Source organism: Chrysemys picta, chromosome 4 (genome assembly GCF_011386835.1).
Source record: "Chrysemys picta bellii isolate R12L10 chromosome 4, ASM1138683v2, whole genome shotgun sequence".
NCBI classification, from domain to species: domain Eukaryota; kingdom Metazoa; phylum Chordata; order Testudines; family Emydidae; genus Chrysemys; species Chrysemys picta.
Window position 1 is genome coordinate 55,679,288 of NC_088794.1, and position 17,576 is coordinate 55,696,863.

Here is a 17,576-nt window from a genome sequence, read left to right on the forward strand (position 1 = left end):
CCCCCCAGTCCTTGCCGGGCCATCTGTGCCCCACACTCAGGGCCGGCTCCAGCTTTTTTGCTGCCCCAAGCGGCGAAGCGGAAAAAAAAAAAAAAAAAAGATACAGCCGCAATTGGCGGCACTTCGGCGGCAGCTCTACCGCGCCGCTTCATTCTTCGGTGGCAATTCAGTGGCGGGTCCTTCGCTCCAGGAGGCACTAAGGGACCTGTCGCTAAATTGCCGCCAAAGATCCGGACGTGCCGCCTCTTTCCATTGGCCGCCCCCAAGCACCTGCTTTCTTCGCAGGTGCCTGGAGCCAGCCCTGCCCACACCGCACCAGTCAGCAAGCATTTGCCCTCAAACTCCCCCCTCCCCCCGTACAACCGTTAGTCCTTATACTTTGTACTTCTATGGCACTGTCCAGCCCAGAATCTTAACACACTTTACAAACATTAACTATGCCTCCTGTGAGCTATTTTCCTCACTGTAGAGGTGGGGAAACTGAGGCATAGAGTGATGAAGTGACTTGCCCAAGGACGTACAGTCAGTGACCTGAAATTTGGATGGATAAATGAAAATTTTCACAAAAAGTCTCTGCTTTCGGTGGAAAATTTGGATCCTTTTTTTTTTCAAAAAAATCCCCAAATACCTGAAGACTGAAACAATTTGGCCAAAACCTAATTTTTTTGATTCAGAATTGCTACCACGGTGCCTCCAGTTGCCTGATGCTCCCATTCCCCTCTACGATCTGTGTTCCCCTTCCAGACCAGGTCTCGCACAATTCACCATAGCCAGGGACTCCCAGGATACACCACAGCGGCTCAACAAGAAAGGAGACCAGGGTGCATCATGGGAAATGTAGTCTGACCAAAGAGACCGGCCCATAGAGGAGAACGGGAGCATAAGGCTTCAGCCCTACAGTCCCCCGTGGCACCTCGGCAGCATTTCCAAATCAAATTTTCATTTTATTTTTGCCAAAAGTTTTTCCACTGAATATGTTCAGTTTTCAATTTTTTGCCAAAAAGTTGAAATTTTCCATGAGGGAAAAACCCCACTTTCCAGCCAGCTCTGGTGACGGTCACACATCGCATCAGAAAAGTCTTAGGGACTGATCCCCCTCTCACTGACACCAGTGTCACATCATTGCTGGGGTCACTCCTGCTTTACACCAGGTAAGTGAGAAGTGAATCAGGCCCAGACCCCCTTAATCAGTGCTGCATTGTAGGCACACAGGGGGAGCCCTCGCTCTGCCAGGAGTTGTGCCTGGGAGGGCTCAGAGGCCTCGGTTTGTTTGGCGCAATGCCTTGTGCAAAGCGGGTAGGATTCCCCCCAGCCCTGCACTGGGTGTGCCATTGGCACCCGCGCAAAGCAGAGGCAAAACACGGCCATGCTGACTTGGAAGCACTTCGCACCCGCTCCACTCCGCCCTGACACTGGGGCGAATAGCACACAAAGCCTCAGAGCAGAGAGACACAACCCCAGCATGTGTCTTATTAGCTAATGTCCCGGAGCCCAGAGCTGCCTCACTGGGCGCTGTGCTGGGATCAGACAAGCACACCAAAGAAGGGGGCAGTGAAATACGGTGGAGAAGCGTGTGGGTTACTCACAGGACTCGGAGGCTGGGCAGCTGCTGGCACATTCCTCTGGGAAGCAGATGGATCCCTGCTCGGGTCAAGGTCCTGGGGGCGTGAAGGAGACAGAAGGGGCTATTGAGAAGCTGGCATGCAGAGAGCCCAGCCTTCGCTGGGGGAGGACAGAGCAAATGAAAGAACAAAGCACATGGTGAGAAATTAAAGGTGACTTGGTAACAGGGAGGAAGGACCCTGCACTGGGCTGGGAGAGGGATGAGTTTAACACACCCAGGGGCTCACGGATTGCTTGGTTCTACACCTAACTTGCCAATGGGCTTCTCCTTGGAGACTTTGGAAGGGGAATGTGCTGGTCCCCCAGAGCACCCTCTGTCCAGGGATCAGGGCTGCGCAGCGAGGGAATCTGAGGCCCTGCAGAAATGGTGGGCGGTTCTGCAGTGTCAGTGGGGTCCCTGTTTGTGGAGCTCTCCGATCTCCCGGGAGTGTCCTGGAGAGAAGGGTCCTGGGACTGACGGGAGGTAGCTGGCCTTACAGAATGGGGGATGAGGCCAGCCCAGGACAGAGCACTGCAGAGAAGGCTCATCCCTGGGAGTCCGGGCTCCTGACTGCCCTGGGTCAGGTTCTAGGAAGAGGAGGGCACTGGGGTTAAAGCTGAGCTGAACTGGAATTCAAGGCACGCCCAGGGGAAGGGTCAGTGAGTTTCAAAGACTGCAAATTTCACACCCTCTGGATTTCTTTGTCCCTGCCTTCCGGCTTGCCACACACCTATGGGCAGCACAGCCCACCCCTCCTCCCACAGGGAATGATGTGGTAGCACTGGGACTGAATGGCTGGTGCTGGATAAAATTTCTGGAGGGCCATGTGGGTAGCTGGCTTTACAGACCAAGTGGGGAGGAGGTGGTGAGCCAGAGAACACAGTGGCAAAGAGATACATGGCGGGCAAGGGTGGGGGACTCCAGGAGGAGCTACTGGCAGCAGCTGCAGCGAGGAGCCTAGATGATAGGCAGTGGAGTCTTCCATGGTGTCTAAGACCCTGCACTGCATAGCTTGGTAAACGCTGTCTCCTCCGAGCCCATGCCCAAGCCTGGAAGGAAATACCATGAGGAACGTGGAAGAAGGAGACTTGCCACTCACAGAATTTCTAGGCTGGTGGTTCCTTTAAGATCTGGGAATTCTCTGATGTCTGTCGCTCCGTTCAGTGACCTGCAGAGAAGGACGCACAAGCTCGGGGGGGTGTATGGAAGACGGGCAGAGCAAACTGGAAGGAGCGAGGGCAGATGCTGGAGCTTCAAATCCCCTCTTCTCCAAAAGCTTTGGCAGCTGACTGGTGGTGGCCCAAGCCTAGCTAGGAAGGTGGGAAGCACCCCCACTCCTGAAGATACCTCTCCCAGGAGAGTGTCACCGCTGACTGGGGCATGAAGCAGGGCACAGATGCATTGAACCAGGGACTCAGACGTTTACTCCCCAGGAAACTTGGCAGGGTCAGAATCCCCTCCTCCAAACCCTGACATTCTTGGCAAATTGCTTCAAACAACAACAAAATGATGCTAGAGGATCTCCTCCAAGCTCCCCGGTGCCTTTATCCCAGGGAGCTAAAGAACGCTGCGTGGTTCTCGTTAGAAGTTATTTTATTAGCTGGAGCATATAACTATGCACCCAACGGCTTTATGAGGCTTGTAAAGAGAGCGCATTTGAGGTTACCTCTGCCACGGGCTCATCTGCTGTGCACCAATGGAGGATTGGCTGCAAAACACTCCATGTGGGGGCCAGGCTGGTCAAGAAGATGCACTACACAATGGCAAGTGGTGCCAGAGGAGATGCAGGCAAATTCCTATTAGGGGAAAGCGGCTGTTTCCAGCTGTGACACACTGCTATGGCAACACGTTACTCGGTGTCTGATCTGTGAGCCGCTGTCCCCTTGACACCTCTGCCTGGCAGCACGGTATTGCCAGGGCCGGGCAGTGCTGCACAGTGGTGTGAGACTTGGCACATGGCGAATGCAGCAAGTTAAGGAGTGTCTGAGGCTCAAGCGGGGCCGTGGCGGGAGGCACACCGATGTTTGGTGAGTGGGATGGTTCTCCAGAGAGGTGCAGGGACACTGGAGAGGCCTGGGGCTAGCAGCCAGCCCCTGCCCCGCTTGCAGTGAGAAAGGAGGTTGCTCTGAATGACTGTGGACACCTGGATCATTAACATGGGCCATGCAGAGCTCTGCCAAGATCCCCTGGTGAAGGTACTTCCAGACACAAGGGCTTGGAAGGCAAAGGGGGAAGGGGGATGGAAGATGCCCAGTCTGCTGGCCCCGGAGGCTTGGACTGCCAGTTGTGTTACCTCTTTAAGGACCCGAGTGATGAACTTACAGAGTGTGCAGCTTTGGCAAGAACTGGAAAGCGGATTGTCCGACAAACTGGATGGGATTGTCATAAAAATGGCTGCAAAGGAGACAAATACCCAGCTTAGTTACCCTGTGCGGACTGGAGGAGATGCTAGTGTTAGTCCAAAGCAGCGGAAGCAACTAGAAATGAGCAGTGCAAGAGATTCCGGCAACCTCGTGGTGAGCCCACCTGCTCCAGATCATTTCTGCCTATGCTACGGGCTCCAATCCAGGCTGAGCACTGAAGGGAGGGGCCTGTAATCCTGCTGCACGTGGGGAAGCGCTCCGCAGGACTGGCTTTGCCTGCTGGGCTGCAGGTGCCTCTGTGAAGTCCCATTACTGCTCCGAAGCCATGACTAGAAGGCGCATGGCGCAATGGCTCTGCTCCCGTTAAGCCAAACTGCTGCACATGCCGCATGGAATGGGGCTGAGGGTCGCTTTGCTTGGCTCTGATTTTATTTTCCCATCCCTCTGAGTGGATTCCCCCATGCGACGGACAGCACCAGCCCATCAGAGCTTCCACCAATTCATTGCCAAACGTGTGGTGGGGGAAGCAAAGGGAGGAAGTGCCTGGAAAACCTGCATGGTGGGATGGGAGTGGTGCCAGCAACCCTCTGCATCCTACCCACAGGCCTTCAAACCCTCTGGATCTGGGGAGGTGATCTTGGCCTGCAAAACTGGCTTGGTTCAGCTCTCCCTAGCCGCAGCCCAAGCTCACAGCTACAGCTATCACAAACAAGTTCCAAGCAAGGGCTCTAAGCATCACCATGGGCTAACATCTGGGCAGGTGTGGAGAAACCCCTCCCCCGCTGTGTGTTACACACAGCAATACCACTGCCGTACAAATGATCCGTTCATCTCTCCGCCTCTGTAAGGGCTTCATGTGAGACTGGAGCAGTCAGAGCTGGGGTTGGGGGGACACATGGGAAAAGGAGGGAGTTAGAGGACAGGAGGGGAAGAACTAAGAGGCAAACCTTCTTTCTTAGGGTCCTTCTTTCATCCCATCCCCCCCTCCCCGGCACATGCATGTCGGATGACGACCCTGGGAAATGATGGACACAGCCTCCAGCCAGTGAAAAGAAGCTCTGAGATCCCCATACACAATGAAATAGGAAAGCCCGGTTCACATTGCTTACATGGTTTGGAGTAAAGGATTCCCAACAAATGCCTTCTCTGGAATAGCCTTGATGTTGTTGTTATGGAAACCCCTGTTGGAAGAGAAAGGCCAGGATGTGACTGGGTCAGAAGATGGGAAAGGAAACCCCCTTAAAAGGGGCAGAGGATTTGAAACACAGAGGGGATGCACAGAGTTATAGATTCCAAGGCCAGAAGGGACCATTGCGATCATCTCATCTGTCCTCCTGTAGGACACAGGTCAGAGCACATCTCTACTATGATCCCTAGAGCAGAGCTTTTAGAAAAACATCCCGTCTTGATTGAAAAATGGCCACTGATGGAGAATCCACCACGACCCTTAGGATGGGATCAGAGCCTTAGGCATGGTCTATACCGAAAATTAGATTGACCTCACTGTGTTGCTCAGGGCTGTGCAAAATTTGGCCCCGAGTGCTGTAGTTCGGTTGTCTAGACGTGGCTAGCTGATGGAAGAATTCTTCTGTCAACCGAGCTACCCCCTCTTGGGGAAGGGGATTAACTATATCAAGGGAAAAGCCCTGCCGTTAACGTCAGGTGCTCCAGTGGCACAGCTGTCGTGCAGACTCACCCGTAGACTCTGTCTCACCCGTAATGCCACTGAAACTAATGTAGAAGGAGCCTCATTGACAGCCCTGCTACATCAGACCTAGGGCCTGGTTCTGCTTGCCTTGCTCATGTTGAGTAGCATGGCACGCCATGAATAGCTCCACTGAAGTCTGGGGGCTTACTCCTGGATCGAATGTCCGATTCTGGGAGCACAATGAAAGGAACGGGCCCATTTTATGCCACTTTATCTAGCCAAGGATTTTAGGTTGTTTTAAAGTCTCACCATTACGTCTGTCCAACTTTTAACTCTGTTTGCAGCCTGTTCGTGGTACGGCTGACTTGATGCAGGGCTGGCCGTAGCACTTTCTGGCCACCGTTTGCCTCCCACCTTGTCACAGATTGGGTAAAGCCCAGGAGGGACCCCTGTGATCCTCCACTCTGCCCCCAGCCTAACTCAAGCCAGAGACGCTCACCCAGGGAGTCCTGCACTGAGCCCAGCGTTGTGTGGCTGAGCTATAGGAGATAGCTGAGAATGAACCAGCCAACCTCTGAGCAATGGCCAAGCCAGCATGTCCCCTGGGAACCCGTTTCAACGGTTAATTCCCCCTTGCTGTTAACTAGGTGCCTCTTGTTTCCACTCTGATTTCAGCTTCCAGCTGTTGGCTCTAGATCTGCCTTTGGTTCTACTATGAGAGATCTTCCTCCTACCCAGGGAAATCTTCTTCCTCCGGCCGACCAAAACAAATTCTGTCTCCCACCCAACCCTTCCTCAAAATCCTAACGGGGCTGCCTCTTGTGCCCATGCCCCCCATCTACATCACCACGAATGAGCGGCACGGCCTCAGTGATGATAAATAAACAGGGAACCAGGGCTCTCTGCAAAATGGGCTCGTCCCTGTCTCAGGGCCCCTCCCTGGCACTTGCACGGACAATAGTTCTGCCCCCTCGTGGAGCCACTGACTAGCTGAGCTGGTGATCCTGCCAGCAGGCTGGGCGAGCACAAACACTCCCCTTGCTCTGCCGGACAGTGATGTGGCCACCATGGCCTCCCTGAAACCACCTGGTGAGCAGCCCCTCTCGCTGGCCCTCCCACACATATGTGCAGACGGCGACTCTGGGCATGGGTGTGACCGGTGCGGCCGAGAGGAGGCTGGCATAGCACAGGGGCACTAGGCTGTCGCAGCGAGAGACAAAGAACTGAGCGGGCGATATAGAGCAGGAGTAGGTGTGGCAGGAGAGTGCGGGCGAGGTGGGGATGGAAAATGCTTGGGGTAAGAGGGAGGAAAAGGAGACAATAGCACAGATCACATTGATGGGAGGAACAGGCCACCGCACCTGCCACGGCTCTCGGCAGCCAAAGGTCACTCCCAGGCCTGGTGCCGAGAGAGACAGACACAAGCATATGGTAGGCTGCACAGGCGACGTGTGTGTCCAAACAGCACAGGAATTGTATGTTAATTGGGGACGGGCCATATTGATCCTTCCCCCAGCCCTGCCAGTCAGAGGGGAGCCAGCCATGTGTGGTGCGGACACCCAGAGGTTCTGTGGGTGCTAGAGGAGGCTGTAGGTGCTGCTGGGGCTGAGAATAGCAGCTACCGCAGGGGGTTACCTTATAAGTGCCAGGCTAACTCCAGGGGTACGCTGCCTCTATGGGCCCGATCCTGGGCGTGGACGTCAGTGAGAGGTGGGGCTCTAAACAAGTCTAGGTGGGTGAGATGCGCTGTGGGGGAGGGACTAAGGGGTCAGTCACAACAGCTTAGGATCTGATCCAAACCTTACTGATGTCAACGGAGCATCTCCCATTGACAGGCGGTCCTGTAAGGGATGATCTGGTGGTCCCTTTTGACCCTAAACTCTATGGCTGTAATGGGCTTTGGCTCAGGTCCTTAGCCAGGCCTACAAGGCGGCCAAGGCCAGTCAGTGCTGGAGAGCTGTGAGGCCGGGGGGAGTGCGCATCCTTGCCTCCCGGCTCCATGTGGGCGCTCCCTGGTGGTCTCCTCCCTTCGCCCCCCCCCCCGCGTTCTGCCAGAGGCCACATCTGTTAAAACCCATCACCGTTGGCCTGCTGGTGTCACGACTGTAGAAAGCTCTTTCCATGCTAATGAGGCCCCGCGAGGCATGTATTGCCACGGTGGGGAGGAATGTGCTATTTTAATGGGGATCGCAGAGAGGGTAGGGAGGAGTTTGGAGGAAGCGCACGAAGGTTTGGCGTGGCTGCTCTCCCCAGCTCAGGCTGGGCGCGGCCCTTTATTGGTTACTATCTTGTCGTGAATTCAACTGGAATGCAATAAATAAGAAGTCTCACAGCTCCTGCAGCCGGCCTAGCGTCCTGATGGCTACTGGGAATTCCAACAGCTTGTTATAGTTCAGGTCCCTGAAAGAAGAGAGGAAAAGTAGTCATTAAGGCCGCTGTAGGAGCTCAGCGGAGCATGTCCGTGCTCTGAAGGGATGGAAACTTGGTTATTAAGCATCGGAGATGGGTTTTTCCAGCTGTGCCGATCCAGCCACCAACGTCTGGAAACATCACACATTCCTGCCGCAGGAATATTCCCAGCTAGGGGCATTGTCGGCATGGGCCAGGCCAGGCTCTGGCCGCCTAGAAGATGTGACTGTCTGGAATCCTCCCCCTCCTGCCCCCCAACAGTCCTCAGCGTTGGTTTGAGTTGGGCTGATTCACTATCTTCACTGTGCCCGATCCCCCCGCCCCCTCCTGGAGTCTCACTCTCACATGCTATTGTAGTTATAGACATTTGCTGCCCTCCGGGGCCACATCTGGGCATGTTTACAAAAACAAGATACAAACAGCAGCTGCCGTTCCACCTCTCTGATCCCCATCTCCCAGCCACCAAATGTGGCGTGCAAGAAGGAGGAGGTGATTCCAGATCAGGGGGCCGTCCAGCGGGAATGCTCTGCTGCTCGCCCCCAGGGTGCTCAGCACGGCTAGCCATAGCCACCGCAATGCAGCAGGCTCTGAGGAAGCCTCAGCATTAACTCCTGATGCTCATGCTTTTGGGACGGGGATTGGACATCCTGGGCTGAATGTGGAGATGATGCGCAAGGTTGGGGGGCGGTTAGATGCCTGGAGAGCTACTGACATTTGGTGTGCACAGGAGGGGGAGTTAGTGTAACTGGCTCGCAGTGGCACTAGATGGAACTTACAACAGGGGGTTGGTTTCATTTCGCTTGCACCGTCCCACATCCTCCGGTTAGCTGCTCGTCTCGCTACACTCTTCCGACCCTCTCATCATGTGAGATGCCCCCTCTTACCCTCCCTGGGCGTCTGAGCGGCAGTTTGAGTGGTGATGCGGGAGCGGGAGATGCAGGTTAAATGGTGGCCGGTGGTTGAGACTCTAATGGGGTCTGAACTGGTGTTGCACATGGGGGGGGGGGAGGGAGGAGTAAGGTATAGTCACACCAGCGTAGCAGCTGATCCAACTCCACTGACATCAGTGGAGAGTCTCCCATTGACTTCAGTGGGCTTTGGCTCTGTCATAACTATAAAGGGAAGGGTGTAACAGCTGTCCTGTGTACAGTACTATAAAATCCCTCCTGGCCAGAGACTCCAAAATCCTTTTCCCTGTAAAGTGTTAAGAAGCTCAGGTAACCTGGCTGACACCTGACCCAAAGGACCAATAAGGGGACAAGATACTTTCAAATCTTGGTGGGGGGAAGGCTTTTGTTTGTGCTCTTTGTTTGGGAAGTTTGTTCACTCTTGGGACTGAGAGGGACCAGACATCAATCCAGGTTCTCCCCATCTTTCTAAACAGGTCTCTCATATTTCAAACTTGTAAGTAAAAAGCCAGGCAAGGCGTCTTAGTTTTACTTTGTTTTCTCAACTTGTAAATGTACCTTTTACTAGAGTGTTTATCTTTGTTTGCTGTACTTTGAACCTGAGGCTAGAGGGGAGTCCTCTGAGCTCTTTAAGTTTGATTACCCTGTAAAGTTATTTTCCATACTGATTTTACAGAGATGATTTTTACCTTTTTCTTTAATTAAAAGCCTTCTTTTTAAGAACCTGATTGATTTTTCCTTGTTTTTAGATCCAAGGGGGTTGGATCTGTATTCACCAGGAGTTGGTGAAAGGAAGGAGGGGGGATGGTTAATTTCTCCTTGTTTTAAGATCCAAGGGGTTTGAATCTTGATCCACCAGGAGTTGGTGGGAGGAAGGAGGGGAATGGTTAATTTCTCCTTGTTTTAAGATCCCAGGGGGTTTGGATCTGTATTCACCAGGGAATTGGTGAAAGGTTTCCCAAGGCTACCCAGGGAAAGGAATTAGTTTTTGGGAATGGTGGCAGCGGACCAGATCTAAGCTGGTAGTTAAGCTTAGAAGTTTTCATCCAGGCCCCCACATTTGTACCCTAAAGTTCAAAGTGGGGATACAGCCTTGACAGGCTCACTTAGACTCATGTCCATTTCATACATCTTCTGGGGACCCCTCTGCCAGTCCGTGTCCCACCCATGCCAGGTCCGCTCCTTGTCCCAACTCCCTGCTGAAGCTGGGGTTGCCTCAATCACAATGGGAAGAGAGTAGGGGTTGGGGGTGGCTAGCAAAGGTGCTGAAGACAGGTGTGGATTCTGCCCCTGGAGAGGGGAGTCTGTCCTAGCATTTCAGCTCTGGCAATGGGGCTTTAATGCAGCTGATACTCTCCGTGGAGAAGCAGTTCCGTCTTGAGCTGGTACAATCCAGTCCTACTGATCCCTTACAGGCCAGGGCACCAAGAGAGTAGAGACTGTAGCACTGAGCATTGCAAGGCATGCATAGCACATGACTCTTTTCTACTGGCAGGTAACTCCCTGGATTTTAAGAGGTGAATCCCTTCGAACATTAGAGTAATTACTGGCTCCTGCAGATTACTGTGTAATTACACGTAATCATCCCCAAAGTAATTACATCAAACCTGGATTGCGGGTTACAAGACAGAAAGAACCATGAATTTACAGCAATGAGATGTTATTTGCTGCCTAATTACCTGTTAACTCCCACCCCCTGGGTCCCCACCTGGTAATTACCCTCTAATTCTCTTCTGGTCCCCACCCCATGGTAATTACCCTGTGATTCTCCCCTGGCCCCGCCCCTACATGGTAATTATCCTGTAACTCCCCCTGGCCCCACCCCTACATGGTAATTACCCTGTAACTCCCCCTGGCCCCGCCCCTACATGGTAATTACCCTGTAACTCCCCCTGACCCTGCCCCTACATGGTAATTACCCTGTAACTCCCCCTGGCCCTGCCCCTACATGGTAATTACCCTGTAACTCTCCTCTGGCCCCTGCCTCTACATGGTAATTACCCTGTAACTCCTCCCAACCCCTCCCCTACATGGTAATTACCCTGTAACTCTCCCCTAGCCCCGCCCCTACATGGTAATTACCCTGTAACTCTCCTCTGGCCCCTGCCTCTACATGGTAATTACCCTGTAACTCCTCCCAACCCCTCCCCTACATGGTAATTACCCTGTAACTCTCCCCTAGCCCTGCCCCTACATGGTAATTACCCTGTAACTCTCCCCTGGCCCCACCCCTAGATGGTAATTCCCTTTCCCAGTCTAGGATCTCAGGTCAGCTTGTACTTGTGGCAGTGATATTGCTGCCAAGCCTGACTCAGTGACATGGAAAAGAAAAGAATTAAAATAGCCTAAAAATTCCCTAATCCTTGGCAGCCTCACCCCTTCCTACAGGACACACAGCTGTCCTGCTGCCTGAGACAATCAAGGGCCCATTGTTGGGCTCATGCTCTCTACTGTCTTGCCCAGGGCCGGCTCCAGCTTTTTTGCTGCCCCAAGTGGCAAAGAGGAAAACAAGAAAAAAGCTGCAATTGGCAGCACTTCAGCGGCTGCTCTACCACCGCCGCTTCATTCTTCGGTGGCAATTCGGCAGCCGGTCCTTCCCTCCGAGAGGGACTGAGGGACCCGCTGCCGAATTGCCGCCGAAGACCCAGACGTGCTGCCCCTTTCCATTGGCCGCCCCAAGCACCTGCTTCCTTCGCTGGTGCCTGGAGCCGGCCCTGGTCTTGCCACACTTACAAGTCTCTCCTGAGCTGCATGGTTTGGGATCCCACTGGACTCACTGAGCGCTACCTATACAAACCAAGGGGAGGATACACATGGCAATGCTATCCCTAAGTCTGAACCACCCCAGGTCAGTTAAGAGAGCTCCCTTGTCAATCAAGGATGGGTTGGTTTGATCCATTAAAGCCATGCATTGAGCTCAAGGGTCAGTACATGTAATGGGTCAGTTTCTCCATCAAGTCTGCTCCGGGTACCATGTTCAGGACTAAGTGGGCTGACTCTGTTGCTCGTACTGCTTGTTATTGGGGGCGGGGAAAGATTTACCTCTTATCCGACCTATGGTACTTCGCTGGACTCTATCACCAGAGTATCTGAGCACCTCACAGTCATTAATATATTTACCCTCACACAACCCTGTGCAGCAGGGCTATTGTCACCATTATACATATAGGGAAATTGAGGCACATAGCAGTCAAGGTCACATAGGAAGTCTATGGCACAGCAGGGACTGGAATCCAAGTCTCCCAAATTCTATGCTAGTGCTCTAGCCAGTGGACAAGCCTACCTCTCTCACTTAAAAAGTTTCAGTCAACTAATAAGGGAGCTGAGACAATACCATGTGGCTTATGTGGCCAATCACATATCATGGAAAACAAATAGGGAGGGATTCCCCACTGGGCAACAGACAGCACAAGGCCAAGCCATCGCTTCAGTCCTGCTCCAGCCTTCGCAGGTCCTAAGTGGTGGCTAAGCCCCTGCACAGGGGTGAGTTTCACCCCAATGAACAGCTGGTATGTTTGTGAGCAGTTAACAGGAGGAAAATGCTTCCCAGCAGAAACTAGGCTTGGCTCCCAGATGAGTCACTAGCAGAAAAAAAGCAGAAAAAAAGCGCCTCAATTCGCAGCCAATATTACTTGCAAGGAATAATTCAACAAGCTCTAATATTTGCTCCCTCTCTTGCTCTGAAATTGTATTTCCTTTCCAATTTATTCCCCTGTCAGGCAATCTATTACACAGGCTCCCTTCTCTTTCATCAGCAGACTAAACATTTTGTTTGCACGTCAATGTGTCTGCAAGTATGTACAGGAATAGTTCCTCCCGAATAAATACACCCTTTCTTCCTAGCACTGCGGGCATCTCCGGATTCCCCTGTCAATACTTGGCAGATACAGGGTTTATTGTATTCAGCAGACACCTCTGGATAGACGAGCCACCCCTGAACTCTGCCATGTATTGTGCTGGCTGGGAAGCTGAAGCAGACCCAGGTGCAGTCGTGCTGTTCTGGTCTGACTAGAGGTAACCCTGGGCTGTCTGGGAGAGACGCTGGACTTTTCTAAAGGATCCTGTTATCTTTTGCCCCAGTGTTTCCTAAGAGCCTCTGTCCTGGAAGAAGAAACCAATTGCATCTGCCTGCACCTCCGCTATGTGGTGTTAGAGGTGTATACGCCCCCCTTTCCCCTCTGGCTGGTCCATCTCCGGGGTGCACCCCACTCTGGAAAATGCTGATCTATACTGAGTTTCCATCTCACTCAATTCAGTGAGGCCAATAAGCAGAGAGTTATTTTCACTTCCATGATTCTCCCGCCCCCCATGTGGGGCCAGTTCCCCAAGTCCTTACTCAGGTGTGGCTCATGCCTTACTCATGCAAGCCCGCCTGTAACCGTTGAGAAAAATCTCTAGACTTGACTTTCAGTGAGAAGGTCCCTGGCATGGGAAACCCTGCCTCTGCTCCCGTAGAGGGCAAATCAGCACCTCCCCCCATTGCTGGGAGTGCTGATGGGTAAGGCTATGATTTAATCACGGGTATTTTTAGTAAAAGTCATGGACAAGTCATGGGCAAGAAAAAAAAATCACGGCCCGTGGCCTGTCCATGACTTATACCATAAATACCCCTTGAATCTTGGTTGGGGGAGCTCTGGCGGCACCAGCAGCTGGGGACGGGCATCCAGAGCAGTGACCGGTGCAGCTGGCCCCGGGGATGGGGCTGCTCCAGCAGCGGCCAGTGTGGCTGTCCCCAGGGCCACCTGAGCAGCTGCTTAGGCAGTCTGGGGTCAGCCACACTGGCCACTGCAGAAGTCACGGAGGTCGCAGGACGTCATGGAATCCGAGACTTCCACGACCCCTGTGACCAACATGAAGCCCTACTGATGGGACGCCGATGACCTACAACAAAGGCATTAATCATATTGGCAAGAGCGTTGGCCAAAGAGGACAGGTACTTCCCAGATTCCTCAGCTCGGGAGCTGAAGCAGTGATGAACCGCGTGGGAGGGAGACAATGCTGAATATTCAGCGACACTAGTTCTGCAGAGACACGGCAGGAGGTCTGTCTCCATACAGATGAGCCCAGCATCTGGGGTCAACTCCGTCCTAGGTGTAACGCCACTGCTGTTGTTCTGTGGATGAATTTGGGCCATCCTGTCTAACCTGTCTTGGTTTTCCTGTGGGTAACAGAACTTTAATTCTTCTCCTGGTTTGTCTTTTGGAAAAGATGGACTGGGCGCAGATATGGGGAAAGCCTGACCCTAGGGGAAGTCAGTAGGAGTTTCAGCATTGACTTCAGTGGGGACACGGCATCACCCACAGAGTCTCTAGACTTGAAGAGGCCCTTTTTGTGGAGCCAGGATTGGACAAAGACACTCAAAGAAGTCACCTCTGGCTACAGAACTGGGGCCTTCCCAGCTTTAATCTTCCAGGGATGCTGAGCTGTGCTTCTAAGAGGTACAGAACAGAACGTACAGCCTGAGGGGAAGGGAGTGCTTGGGGGTGGGGAGGGGGAGGAATGTCAAAGTTACAGAAGCCACCCCTAGGGTCACTGGCATCTCCACAATGCTGTGTGCCATGACCTCACCCCCAGCTCCACGCCAGGCTTGTGACAGGAGCCTCAGAGGGCAGCATTGTTATGGTTTCCTTCCGTTGTGCCTGTGCTGCGGGGATCCTCCCTTGGCCATATTCAGAGATTTTAGGGGCCCCTTATGCTCCTCCAGCCCTGTTATGTGGTATAAAGAGAGCAGAGACGGGAATCTCAGCCATGTTTTCTAAAAACTGATGGAAATCTAGTTCAGTGATGCATCCTCCACTCTGAGCTCAGGTACTCAGGTACCATGATGATGATTTCAGTATAAAGACAAGAGACAGATAGATAGATGGATGGGGTGTATGGGGATAGATAGATAGATAGATAGATAGATGGGGTGTATGGGGATAGATAGATAGATGTGGTGTATGGGAAGAGTAAGAGAGAGAGTGATCTTGTCCCGTAGTGATTGATAACAGCCGTCTGTGTCATGTGAAAAATCTTTATAAAACACTTTGTGAATCTGTTTTCCTCCCTCAGTATTTAAAATTTGTTCAGAAGGGTTAATAATTAGTTCTCTAAAGTTTTTTCTCATCTTCACATCATTGGGTTCGGTCCTTGCAAAGACATGGGGAAGGCTGCAAAAGCCCATGCTTGCCACCAGGTGGCACTGTACTACAGCTGGGTGCTGCCGTGACTACCTGGGTTGGCCAAAGCCTCCTCCTGGCTCAGGGGAGGGAGAAGTGACCTTCCTCGTTTTGCCAGGTCTGCATTCAGCATCTGTACATCACCCACTACATGAGCTGGGTGCTCGCTGCTGGGTGGTGGGCGGCTTTCTCCTTACAGCCCCAGCTGGGAAAGGGAATACCATGCCCACCCTGTCTGATGGGAAGATGCCGACACACCATCCCTTTCCCATCCTCCCCAGTATTGTACAAGTTGAGTTCCACGTAAGGAATAAATGATACAGGCCTCACAGGAGGGTGTTATGTCCACGATCAAGGGCTTTACAGAGCCCAATTGGCCTGCCAAGAGTTGTGGGGAATGGCATGCGAGAGACATTATAATAAAAATACCACTTCTCTTCGCCGAGCTCCAAGACACCAGCTCCAGACGCCGCAATTGGACTTTGAAGGCGATCGTGTCTGCTCCTTTAGTTACAATCAAAACCGCTTAAAGGTCACCCCCCCGCCCCCCCTCCGCCATCCGCTGGAGCCATAGCGAGCTGGGTGGGACATTATTTATTATTAATTTTATAGAGAGCCTTTAGCTTCATATTTGCAAGATCTCAACCAACCCTGTTGTTTACTTAGAAATAAAAGCAAATTGACATCAGCACAGCCCTTATGTCAGACAGTAACTGCCAGGGTGATTTGAAACTGACGATGCGCAGCCTGGAACTATTAATCACTTAAAATAGGCCAGAAAAAGAGGAGGGGGGGAAACACAAGATAAGTGAAACTCAATTTTCTGCCTGTTAGAGGCTATTAGTGGTTCCACAAAGAAAGCCAAAACCGAAAATTATATGGAACTATAAATTCTTCCATAAGCCACAAAACGCCACAAATTTGCAGCTAATAAACTTGCTGATGGAATAAGATTAGAAACTGGAGGTGAGATGTTTGCTGGCTATTTCAGTCCCACTGCAAAGTCCAGGATGTCACTAGAACTCCCCAGGAGACTCAATTAGTGCGACTCCAGACACACGTGTAGGAAGTTATGGTGGCGTGTGCACCTAATTGGCAGCTAACCAGACTGCGGGCAAATTGGGTTACTAGTGGTGCTTGCGGCCCTGGTTATGGTGAGTAACTCAAGCATCACTAATTCATAGATTTAAAGCCTGAAGGGCCCATTATGATCATCTGCATAGCACAGGTGAGAGAATCTCATCTGCATCAAGCCCATAGCTTCCGGCTGAGCTTTTAAAGAGAGACACCCAATCCTGATCCAAAGAGTGAATTAAGTAAGATTAGGATGCCAGCACGGGTGGTCTTCCCACACCGCAAGCTGGCAAGCATCAGCAAGGCTATGCTGATACAGTGCAGAGACGCCTAGTTAGAGGTGTAGTCAGTGCCACTGCTCCATAGGCTTTAGAAAAACACAAGGGCTCCCTTCAAAATGCCCAGGCATTGTCCTTGTTACAATGGGACTAAACCCTGAGCTGACTGGAGGTTCAGGGCCTATGCTCATTTCACAGAGGCCACCAAACCAACATCTGATGACAGCAACTTTGGGTCGCATGCGGCCACAGCCAGAGTTGAACTGGCAACTCGGAAGTAGCCCATTCCTGGACCATCCGGGCCCATTAAACCACCAGCAATGATGATGATTTCATATTTATGTTGTGGTAGCATCTAGAGGCCACAGTTAGTTTGGGCACCATGGTGCCAGGTGATGAGCGACAGTCATAAGAACATAAGAACGGCCACACTGGGTCAGACCAAAGGTCCATCTAGCCCAGTAACCTGTCTTCCGACAGTGGCCAATGCCAGGTGCCCCAGAGGGAATGAACAGAACACGTAATCATCAAGTGATCCATCTCCTGTCGCCCATTCCCAGCTTCTGGCAAATAGAGGTTAGGGACACCATCCCTGCCCATCCTGGCTAATAGCTTCTCTAGTTCTTTTTTGGAACTTGCTGGCTAAAGGACAAGGTGTAACAGGTGTGTGAGATAAACCCAGAGGGTCAGGGTGGGAAATAGGGTAAAATAAAAAATTGGCTGTTGCCAGGTCACAGCCGGGGGGAACGGGACCAGCAATCACAGCCCACCCCTGCTGAGCCATTACTGAAGTCTTACATGTGCACTGGGGAAGAGGTGAGTTTATCCCCTATTGGCACCAACAAATGCTTGGTGCTATGCAAGACACAGAATGAAGGCTGCACTGGGAGGTGCTTTAGCATGTGCGGTCTGGTCTGGCTCCCTGCTTGTGGAAGAAGCGAGTCTGCAGGGGGAGAACTGTGGCTGTTTCTCACCTGTGCAAACGCTTTTCCCTCTAGGCAGAACGCAGCAAACCCCTGGCAGAGAAAGCACTCAGCGTCCGGCTTTGGGGAAAGCTGGTCAGAGCTCTCCAGAGCCAGCTTTTTGGCTAGTATGGAGCTTTTCTTCCATCTAGGCATTTATTCTTGCCAGC

The 17,576-nt window shown here is 52.3% G+C and overlaps 1 protein-coding gene across 11 annotated transcripts in view; it reads right to left on the reverse strand.

Moving 5' to 3' along the window:
• LGR6 (leucine rich repeat containing G protein-coupled receptor 6) overlaps positions 1-17,576 on the reverse strand; it is a 217,822-nt gene that overhangs the window by 32,631 nt on the left and 167,615 nt on the right. For 9 of the 11 annotated variants that reach the window (XM_042842452.2, XM_065592332.1, XM_065592331.1 and 6 more), the window contains 5 exons: positions 7,946-8,014; positions 5,076-5,147; positions 3,926-3,997; positions 2,703-2,771; positions 1,587-1,658 (listed from right to left, as the gene is read on the reverse strand). In XM_042842452.2, coding sequence (XP_042698386.1) covers positions 1,587-1,658; positions 2,703-2,771; positions 3,926-3,997; positions 5,076-5,147; positions 7,946-8,014 — 354 coding nt within the window. The remainder of the gene's footprint in view (positions 1-1,586; positions 1,659-2,702; positions 2,772-3,925; positions 3,998-5,075; positions 5,148-7,945; positions 8,015-17,576) is intronic. The other 2 variants (XM_065592333.1, XM_024111271.3) reach the window with 1 other exon arrangement.